General features: G+C 34.5%; 1 protein-coding gene across 6 annotated transcripts in view; it reads left to right on the top strand.

The window, feature by feature from the left end:
* The window catches only part of DACH1 (dachshund family transcription factor 1), a 358,213-nt gene extending 351,578 nt beyond the window's left edge, over nucleotides 1-6,635 (top strand). For 4 of the 6 annotated variants that reach the window (XM_052705592.1, XM_052705593.1, XM_052705595.1 and 1 more), the window contains one exon: nucleotides 3,811-6,635. In XM_052705592.1, coding sequence (XP_052561552.1) covers nucleotides 3,811-3,848 — 38 coding nt within the window. In that variant the 3' untranslated portion in view covers nucleotides 3,849-6,635. The remainder of the gene's footprint in view (nucleotides 1-3,810) is intronic. The other 2 variants (XM_052705594.1, XM_052705597.1) reach the window with 1 other exon arrangement.
* Nucleotides 6,636-11,591: the final 4,956 nt, after the last annotated feature.

The raw sequence follows: 11,591 nt of genomic DNA on the forward strand, positions 1-11,591 counted from the left end.
TTAACAGGAATAGTATTTGAGTGGTTTTATGTTTTTAATATAAGAAACTGTTAGGCCCATAGATATACTACAGTCCACCCATACATTAGTGTGAATCAGTCTCCAGCTGACTTCTCTGTGGGAATGCATTTTAAGGAATGTGATTTGTTTCAGCATTGCAAACTTTTATGGCAGATCCGTTTGTTTTCTATAACACTTATGACCTTATAACTATTTGGGCATGTTCATTCAAAAGCCTCAAAGTGAGTTTTAATTAAAAAGAGTTAATCTGAAAAAATACTCCCTTACCCCGGCTAGAATTTCTGTCACATCAGTCCACAGAGAGAAAGAAATCAGATTTAGAAGTAGCGGTGCTTTCAGTTTTAGTTACTAGCATGAGCTTGTGTGATCTTGCTGAACACTACTATTGGCAAAAGAGCAATTGAAACAGATGACAATCTGCTAATCATGCACAGTTCTATTTAGAAATATAGCAGTATTTTCCCAGTTAATGTTTTTGCTTAATTCCTAAGAGATTTGTACTCTGTGTAGAAGTTACTAAATTTGAGATACTTCATTACAGAACAACAATTTTCAGTAGGCTAAAAAGATACTCCAGCATTTTAAACAATTTTAGAGAATACAATGTGTAATGTGTAGTGTATGCTTGTGTGCAAACATCTATGTTTGTGTGAATAATGTGTGTATTTTTACATTAAATAATTTATATATAAATAGATAAATTCCGCATTTACTAATGATAGAAAATAATGTGAAGTATGTTTATAACAAAAGCTGATCTGGAAGCAGGAAGGAAAGCCAGGCCAACAAGGCAAGGATTTAGGAATAAAAGTATTTTCACATTTTCACTGAGTTACTTAGCATGAGCTTGCATGATTTACTGTTAGCTTAGTACTATCGGGACTTGTAGATTTTGCTTGTGATTTTAGCCCTGAAATCAAAAAGGGCTATCAGTAATACTCCACTGGCATTCAGATAGGAACACTGGCTACACCTAGAGGCAAAATGTTTGATGTGGCTTTAACAACAACATCGAGAGGTTCCAGTAATTTCAGAAGAACCTTTTGAACAATGGGAATTGAGATGGAAATGGTTTGGAAGAAGGGAACAGCAGTCTGATAAAAGAAAAAGGACAACAATCAGATAGAAGCACTGTGTTTGATTCCCCCCTATAACAGTGCAAGATAATCATTCCTCTTCGGAGCTGCGAGCTACCTATTTTTCCTTCTGTAGTTTCAAGCCTTGTTTCTGATGCGAAGTGATATTTACCTGGTGTACATTCTTCATGAGTGGCTACACATGCTAGAGCATGCTAGTAAAAAACCTGAAGAAATTGCTTATCCTTCTTCTTCTCCCAAACTCATAGTTATTATGAAAGTGTTGTAAAGTGTTTTTCATAATCTTGCAAAAAAAAGAAAGGAAATATTTTACAATTCTTAAAAAAATTGCAATTCTTACTGACTTAATCATCAAAGTACTGTATCTACATCATAATCTATCTACTACCTATCTTCTGTCACTACCAGATGGGGTCCTCAAGCAGTGCAAAACACATCTGAATATTAAAACGTATTAGTGTTCTCTACGGCTTGTTGACTTTTTGTTGGCTGTTACAAGGGTTTAGCTTCATATAACCCTAATTTTAATTGAGAATATGTTTTAATAAGTGTTTCATTTGAAAGGCATGTGGAGACTTAATACAATAAAATATAATACATGTTACTAACTGTAGGTTATCTTAATGTTTGGGTGTGGGAATTATGCATAGCAGTCATTAGCAAATATGCATTCAAGATTGCCAAAGTGCTGGTATATATGCAGAGTAGTTCTCCAACAGAGGTATCAAGACAGATTTAGTACTCCAAACGTCTACTGCATTTATTCAAAACTTGTAGGAGAATTATGTGTGACCACAGCTATTAGTAGCCTTAGCTACTGTTCTGCACTTGCTGCAGAGATGTTTTTTTGAGATGGTTTACGAGGCCTTCAGTTTTACCAAACTCACTTTCAAAGGTTCATTCTTTCTTTCCTGAATTCCTGTAAGCAATTTACTTGTATTTCATGCATCAAAGAAGAATAAAAAATTCTTTAAGGCCTTACTCAATTTTTTTTTTTGTCTCTCTTCAGTACACAAAGATCGTAAGAAGTGTAGAGAATGTGGAAATGATTCTGAGTGGAAGCACTCCAAGTGGTGGGAAAGTTATCATCCACTCTGGGGAAAAAAAAAATAAAATAAAAAATCTTGGATTGAAAACGAAGCAGAAAAGGGGAAGAAGAGAATGTAAAAATACAGGGGAAAATAGCAAAAGAGGGTATACCCCAGAAGCTTGGAATAGAAAACAGGAGGTAGAAAAGGAAAATTAGAGGTATACTGGATAAGAATCACTGTAACATAGGAAGAGATTCTACTATTTCCTCTTTCTCCTGTGCAGTTACAGTAGAAATTAAACAATAAAAACTGGGAAGTGGTGTGCAAAGGAGGTGTATTTTCCCAACTTGTACTTTCTAGTTAAACTTTTCTTTCCCTCAACAGAAAACTTGAGGAAATGAAGCCATATTTTAATCAAAGTCTATGTTTTGAAAAATTCCAGCAATTGTGTATATAGGTTCATCACAAGTAATTGCTATCTGTGTACTTACTATAAATTAAAAAAAAAACAGTTGGGAGTAAGCAATGAAACTAAGAAAACCAAAACAGAAACAAGAATCTCTTGATATCTTATGAACATATGCTGATGCAAATTACTTGGTCTAGAAGTGGTTCATGCAGATGTCAGGAGTTACTGCTTATATTTCCAGATGGATTATAGTTTATAATATAAGTAGCATTTCATTTGTGCATTGTGGAGGATTAATATGCTTCACAATGTGCGTTACTCACAAGGAAGAAACACTTTCTATCTTACAGGTCAGCAAAACAAGCATGTATTATTTTTTTCTGTCTGTTTACTATCCAAAAATATCTCTTTGTATTGTTGTAAGCAGAAGATATTCATGTTTCCCATGAAGAATGATTTGCTTTATATTTGTAAATTAGGTGAAAATATGTTATAGCAGAAAGTTCTCTTCAAGTTTTTATAGATCAGCAGTTACTAGATGGGTGAGCTGGCTGTTTCTCACGTTCTCTCTCCATTATGCACTTCTCACTTAAATATATGCTTCTCGGTTGGAAAAAACACCGAGGAGAGAGACATGTTCACGTCTTTAACATAGTAATTGTTCAGTTAATCTCATTTATGGGGGAAGGAGGCTATACTTCACTGATACTGATTAAATATCCTATACTGGGTTCTATATAAATAGCTACAAATGTGCACAATGGTTACATTACATGGTATATTTAACAACACAGCTAAATCAAAAAGTATGAGCTATGCCTTTAGTGGTGGGAGTACTAACGACTGCATGCAAGAAGATTTTTGCTCTGCAACCATGAAGGGAATAATTGCTGTTCAGCATTATTCGGTTAAGTTTGCATATCAGTAAAAACACATGCACAGAGGCTCCACCTACATTCCTGGTGCCCTAGCACTGATATGAGTGCAGCATATATTAAAGCTTTAGGAGGTAGTACAGTATTCACAACCTGAAAAGTGTATAATTTTTAATGGATTTAATTTGACCACTTTCAGATGAAATCACAATGGTGATGTTTGGACGTTTTGATTTTTTTAAAAATATTTAAGGCATTCAGTACCGTAGGTGCAGTTCATAGAATTATATGGTTATTAAATCTTGAGCTTTTTCCTCTCTTTTTGATTAATTGCAGATACACATTTTTAAAACAAATGTTTGTTTTTCATATTCTAGATGGAAGACTTTATTTGAAAACTACTGTCATGTATTGAATTTTTCCTGCTGAAGATACCTGTGCTATGGTAAAGAACTTTGCAGTAAGACGTTCACCCGAATGGAGTTCTGTGGGAACAAAATGTTTTCAACTTCATTTACCAATGTTCTTCAAAAGAGTAAGGAATTCTGCAAGAGTGTCCTCCTTTGGTTATCTCCTGTAGCTCAAGCCAGAGCTCTAGAGAATGTTTGTAAATGTACACTAGCAATCTTCTTACAGTGAAAATCTTCATCTGTGCACCGGACTATTGTACCAAAACTACAGGCAGGTCAGAACAAGGTTGAGTATTCCCTTTTTCAAGGAATGCAGACTCTGTCCTCCTCTGATGATTCTATATTTGAGCACATCAAATGATCCTTCCAGCGGTGTCAAAGTACACTTACAGACCTTACAGACTGTTATATCATACCGAAACCAGCAAGACAGCTCAGAAATGAACTTGTAGAGGGCATAAGAGGACTCTTATTAAAAAAAAAAAAAAAGAAAAAAAAAAAAAAAAAGAAGAAGAAAAAGCAAAAAAAAGAGAAAAAAAGTAAAAAGAAAAAAAGAAAGAATTGATACATTCAGTTTTCAGACTATGATCGTGGGTTTTCTTCTAAAGACATTTTTCCATATGCTTTCTGAGAGACCAACACAACACATGTATGTAAATCTACATTAAGTAAAATGGAATTTTGTGTAAGTGAAAAGAAATGCTGAATGTAAACAAACTGTTTTACTATTCACAAAGTCTCTTTTCCTAAAATAAATTAAAAAAAAAAAAAAAAACAATTAAAAGAGTAATAATTTCTCATTGTAAACTGGCAGGGGTTTGTGAAATAAACGCTTCTTATCAAACTGTTGGTCACATGTACAGTATATAACACAAATCACACAAGGAAGGTATTATGTATGCAGTAGAAATCTAGCGTTTAGGAAATGAAAAAATTTAGATAATATTGTTTTGTCACCCTGTTGGTCAGAAAGACACCTTTCTAGTTTTAACGCATGCAGGCATGTAAATATTTGTCCTGGAGTCACAGTATTACTGAATGAGATCTTAAGCATCTGGTAACAAGTCAGAATTATCTATCAGCCACTTTTATTTGTATATTGAGCCCTGGTTAGTGCCCTGATTAGTGCACTTTTAAGAATGGACTGTGGCTGAGCAGCAAGTCAAAATGCCAGAAATATTTTTATATGTTAATGTCATATTACGTCAATGTTGCTAAAAAAAGAAAACCTAACAAACACTTGATGTGTCAGTCCAATTCCACGTAGAACTGAGTGATACAGTTGAAGTCTGTTGTCCCTCCCACCTTGTCATAGGGACTGGTGGTTATGTGTTACTTTCACTGTCTTTATAAAAGCTACAATATGTGTTTTCACTTTTGTGCTGATAACTGGAAGTAAGCTGCAACACAGTGCTTATTACATAACTAGCAATTATCTTCTTTGCTTTGCATACTTTTGGGTTACCCCTTTAAAGACTGATTTTGTGAATCAGTGCTATTACTGTAAGTTTTGCGATTATGCTTTCTTCATCTTTCATGTTTTATGCATATAAAATATTATTTATTACATGGAAACGTATCAAAATCTTAAATGTCTAAGATGCCTAACTTAAAACAAATGTTTCTTTAAAAATAGTTCTGATTGGATATTAATATTATTTTGTCAAAAAAAAAAATCTGATGTTTTGTAAACTCTAGCACTGAGCTTCTATAGTTAGTAGGTCTTCCTTGCAATACTGGTACACATTTATTTTCTGCAGTTCATATTTACTCCATCACAATCCTTTTTCAGCAACAGAAAATATGTATAGAAAAGTTCACATCATGGTAATTTTTTTTTAAAGAAATACCAAGCAATATTTTTCATTAAATATTGTTATCGAATACTTTATAGTGACATTATTTTCTAACCATGATTTTTTCGTAATTTTCATAGTTGCTTGAACACTTAGGAGATTCTGCACTCCAGTTTTTTCATACGCAGTCTTTAAAGGGTTAACAGCTGTAAAGTTAGGTGGATTTGTGTCAAGCTTTTTAATCATTCATATCTGAAAGAGAACAAAAAGCCTACAACTGAAATATGTAGTAGCATCTACCATTGCTCTGCTCCTTGCATAGAGTCAGCTGTAAGTAGGTTTTAGTAGTTTTACAGTATATACTTTCAAGACCTTTGGGAACGCCTCATTGTTTGGCTTGGTACATAAATGGAAATGTTAAAGTTTAAGGGGGAAACAATTTATAAGCTGGATGTTTAGAAAGAATCTTGCTAAAAACAGTGTAAATATTACAGACCATGAGATGTTAACGTAAGTTGAATTTTTTGCCCCTCTTTAGTTATGCAGGTTTTGGGTTGGTATTTTGTTTTTGATTTCAAATTTTGTTTTGTTTTGTTTTTTTCATAGATGATGAAGAAAAGTTGTGCTCATGTTATTGTTTATATGCTTTTGTAATCAAAGATATTAATGTCTAGTTGTTCTATATTATAACCATATTTGCGCTCTATGCAAGCCCTTGGAACAGAACATACTCATCTTCATGTAGGACCTATGAAAATTGTCTATTTTTATCTATATATTTAAAGTTTTCTAAAAATGAAAAAAAGGTTATTACGAATTTTGTTGTACAAAATCTGTACAAAAATCTGTTTTTACATCATAATGCAAGAATTGGAAATTTTTCTATGGTAGCCTAGTTATTTGAGCCTGGTTTCAATGTGAGAACCACGTTTACTGTTATTGTATTTAATTTTCTTTTCTTTTCAACAATCTGCTAATAAAACTGTCTGAAATCTCCCTGTGACTTCATTTACAGTTCATCTTTATTAAATTTTCTGAAATGCGTAACATCAGAGGAATATTTACTTTCTAATGGGAGACATCTAAAAACAACACAAGTCAGCTCTTTGTAATGTGAGGAGAACAATGCTGAATGATTTTATTTAACATGCAACTGCTTCTATCTCTAATATGAATTACTGTGGTGAAAAACATCATAAAAGCACACTTCGTGGTTATTGTTTAACAAGCAGATTTTCCATTTTTTTTTTTTTTTTTTGTGCCAGCTAAGCAAACTGCCCAGATCTACATGATTTATTTATGTACATTTCTCAGTTTATGAAGCTGTTATTTGTACCTTTTTCTTTTATATTGTGATTTTCCCATGATTCTTATTTCAGAAAGCTTTGTGCTGAATAATGTAAAGTGGACACTTCGATGGAACAAAACATATAATTCCCCTAGCTACAAAAAAAGGTAATCCTGTTATTTTTCTCTCAAGTTTCATTCATCTGATAAAATGTGTTTAGAAACTTCGATATTCTAACACATTTTTTTTATAATCAGCAAGAATTTAAACATTTAAACAGGCATTTGGAAGGAAATATTTCTACCTTAGCATATCTTTAAATGCCATTTTAAGAGTTTGTTTTGTTTTTGTTTTTTTTTTTTTTAATGATAAAGATAGTTATTTAAAAACAAATCTAGAAGCAAGATATTTTTTTGACAGAAAATTCAAAAGTCAGAGATGTATCATTGATTTTAAGTATTATAGAATCATAGAATCATAGAATGGCCTGGGTTGAAAAGGACCACAAAGATGATCCAGTTTCAAGTCCTGTGCTGTGTGCAGGGTCACCAACCACCAGACCAGGCTGCCCAGAGCCACATCCAGCCTGGCCTTGAATGCCTTCAGGGATGGGGCATCCACAACCTCGTTGGGCAACCTGTTCCAGTGCGTCACCACCCTCTGTATGAAAAACTTCCTCCTAATATCTAACCTAAACTTCCACTGTCTTAGTTTAAAACCATTCCCCCTTATCCCATCACTATCCACCCTTGTAAACAGCTGTTCCCACTCCTGTTTATATACTCCCTTCAAGTACTAGAAGGCTGTAGTGAAGTCTCCCCAGAGCCTTCTCTTCTCCAAGCTGAACAAGCCCAGTTCCCTCAACCTTTCTTCATAGGAGAGGTGCTCCAGCCCTCTGATTGTTATCTGTATGTCTTGCCTTGCCTTCTATTCCCTTTTCCCTTTCCTTCCTTTTCCTCCTCCTCTTCTGAACCATACCTACATGAATGCTTCTGCTTTCCTTAGGAAGCAGTCTTTGGGAAACAAATAGGTCAGCTCTACTGGGTCAAACCATTTCTTACTCCACAGATAAGTTGGGGACTGCACATGTGAGGCCAACAATCTTCTTGTATTCCAGCAGGTTCTTGTTGCTGACTACTTGATAAAGATTTTGTCCTGCTCTTTGCAGGACAATCACAGTCACCTCTGTCCACATTAAAATGTACTGCATATCTACACATATACATTAGTAAGCATCCTAGCTATGCCATAGCCAGCTCCTCCACTATTAGCTTTGGCACAGTCAAAGTAGATGAAAGATAGACATCACTCTCTCCATGCACCTTTCAGGACAGAATGATCTCTAGTATAACAGATTAGCAATTTTCTTAACCCTTACCTGCTTTTCTGTAGGTTCCACCATAGCTCCACTGATAGATCAGTGTTTTATTAGTTGAACGCAAGCTGGGATTTAACAGTGCTGAGGTTGGATGGGCTAATAGCCAATCACGTTTTGATATTCCTTGTTGCAATGAAACTAAACTCTGTCAAAGTTCGAATGTCCAAAGACTTGTCAGATTTAAATAATAAACATACATTTTTTTTAACTATGGAAAGAGATTTAAAGTGTTTTTGTTTTTTTGGTTTTGTTTTGTTTTGGTTTTTTTTTATCTGAAAGGTAAACCCCTTTAATTGTTAAAGGTGCTACATGTTCTTGAAAATTGCTCATGTTATTTGTTTACATGGTATTTGACAGAAGACTGTTCAATAAGCAAAACTCAAGGCCAAAATTTTCAAGTGAGACACTCCAAGTTTTGTCAGCCAAATTTCTAATTTCAATACCATTTCTAAAATAAAATACTCCAGGTCAAAGGTTCTGTGAAACTTACTTCTTCAGCAGCTACCATCTAACTCATCCCAAAGATAACAAGGTATTCACTACTGTGCCTTCAATAAGCCTGGTCACCATGGTCAATGTCACCCTCCACTGTCTATCACCTAAAGCAGAAGCTTCAACAACTTGCTGAAATCCATGCTCTTAAAAATGAATTCAGTTAGAAATAATAATAATAATAAAAAGTTATCCAGAGTATTTGGAACCTCTGGAAATGTTCATTAAAATACCAAATCAGTTCAGAAGAATTTGCACTGCACATAGTATGTGAATAAACATGATTTCTTCATTCAAAGTATTGTAACAGTGCTTGCCATTGTCCAATGAACTAGTTAACCGATCCCCTAAATTTGGATCATAAAGGTAAAGCCTGACTTACGTCTACTGTGCACAGAAAAAGAGAAGGAGGAAAGAGATCATAGAATAATAGTCACAACAAAGGAAACTAACTATGGAGATGGGGAATGAAAATGAAAATGAGAGAGAAGCACTGAAACAGTTTTCCCAGAGAAGTTCTGGGATCCCTGTTTTTGGAAATTTTCAAAACCAAGGTGTGCAAGTCCCCAAGAAACCCATCTTTTCCCAGTCTAATGCAGGTTACTATAAATGACTTTCTAAGGCCCCTTTCAACCCCAGTTTGTATTGTTCTGGAGATACAAAACTTACAGAAGTTATATCCTTCTAGGCATAACATTTTATATGCAGTTCAACAAGAAGCAAAATTTTCTCCTATAAATAGCAGTTATCAGATCTAGAATATCAATTGTTCTAATATGCTTAAGGATCCACAGTTTTTTGATTGTCTGTATCAGAATGAGCTGCACTATCAACAAGATGTGAAAGTAGATACACAAAGTGAATAAAGAGAAGATACAGAAAGATATAAAAAGAACTTTTTCTAGTGCAGATATATTTAAATAATAAGAGTGGAAGTCAATTGGCTCTCAGACTGATTTTATAGCAATAGAAATCTAAAAGGCAAGTGGACTAATAATATCTCTAATAACAAAAATAACAGGTGTATGGGATAAAGAAAGTAACTGGATGAAATATGTTTTTTCACATTCATTTTTTATTGAATGCATTGACCAGATAGCCTGAGGGAAAAACAGAAATTTTTAATTGGAACAGATCCTTCTTTTTAAAGTATGCTTCCTTTACTTTTTTTCAAATTGCTTCCTTGAAACTGGTTTGTGCTGCAAGACAACCAGCTATTTTGTAATTCTATGGATTGTTTATCTCCAAGATACTTTGAAACAGTGAACTCGGTTTGTTGACTTTTCTGTCAAGTAGGTGCTACCATGCAACAAGGGAGCTGAAGTATAGGAAGGGTAAACTTGACGTTTCAGAACTTGAGAGACAAATAGGATGTCACTGGGCTTCAGAATATCTGTATTTGTGAAGCAAATGTGGTACATGTGTGTTTAGCTCAGGCTTGGTATTGAAGGATTTTATAGGTAAATAGGTGTTTTTGTTTTGGCAGTGCTGAATACTGAATGAATCACAAAGTAGAGATTTAATATTAAGAGATTAAAATAAAGATGTGATTAGAAAAGTGTACTGTCAGTTCAAGACCGCAACAGATTTTTGCATAGGAGTTAAGAATGATTGAAAAGAATGTATTTCAGCTTCCAAAATGGAGCTAAATAGTGATGCAGTAAGAGGAAAGTGGGCTCTAATTATATTTTTTAGAAAGATCTGGTAAGATACAGGTGCAGCAAACAACTTTGGTAACCTCCTGGGAAAGCAGACATTGTTTTCTGTTCCATTCAGAAGCAGCTAATAACCATTTGGCTTCCTTTCACTGTTACCAAACTGATGTTGCAGAATCTGGCTTTCAGTGATGAGATCATATATTGGAAGCCAGAAATAAGTTTCCACATGGATCTTTTGAACAATCTGAACTCAATTTAACAATTGAAGAGGACAGAGATAAAGTATTACCTTCTTTGTGAGCTAATCAATAAAAAGAGCGCCTCTGGGAAACAGATGCTAGTATTACCCTTAGAAGCTATTTCAGTGTGGAAGCTGAACAAGTTCACAGATGCCACCATACAGAGAACTTACAAATATAGTAAATAATAGTAAAACTCTAATTCTTGGTTTCTTTCAGGTGAGATATTGTCCTATCTACCTTAGACTTATACCTCTACAACACTGTAAGTGAATGTATGTTATCCAGTAAGAAGACAGGACTAGAGGAAGAGTAAGGGTTGAAAATAAAATCCCTGTGAGAAGTGATGATATATAGAAAAATGATATAAGAAAAGTTAAAAGGAACTGATTTTAATACAAAATTAGTCCAAAGATATCAGAATTCAAAAAGCCTAAAAAGGAATTCCAATGGCCTAATTCAAAATTATAATAACTAAGCAGATAAAGGTGTATGAAGAAGTACTGCAGAGCCCTGGGAATGGTGGTAAGGGACTGTGGAGCTTCATCCCAGACAAAGGAAAGGGATTTGAAACGGCCAGTCAAATCCATCAGTCAACAAACAGTTACAGTGCTGGTATTACAGCTAAGGATTTGACATGGGACACACATTGAGAAATCTGGTCCACTATGACAATTATAAAATGGTGGAATTTGAGGTCATAAGGGCAGTGATATGAAGGCACGGCTTTCATTACCCTAGTTTTAAAGAGAGCATATATTGGCTTCTTTAGGGATCTGCTTTGTAGATTGCTGCAAGATACAGTCCTGAAGAAGGACCAAAGAAAGAGTCACTTTCTCCAAGCACAACAGTGATTCATTCTAACAAAGAGAAAGACACGCAAAAAACAACAGGAGC

The sequence above is a fragment of the Tympanuchus pallidicinctus genome, unplaced genomic scaffold, assembly GCF_026119805.1.
Source record: "Tympanuchus pallidicinctus isolate F22 unplaced genomic scaffold, pur_lepc_1.0 scaffold6, whole genome shotgun sequence".
In the NCBI taxonomy this organism is placed as follows: domain Eukaryota; kingdom Metazoa; phylum Chordata; class Aves; order Galliformes; family Phasianidae; genus Tympanuchus; species Tympanuchus pallidicinctus.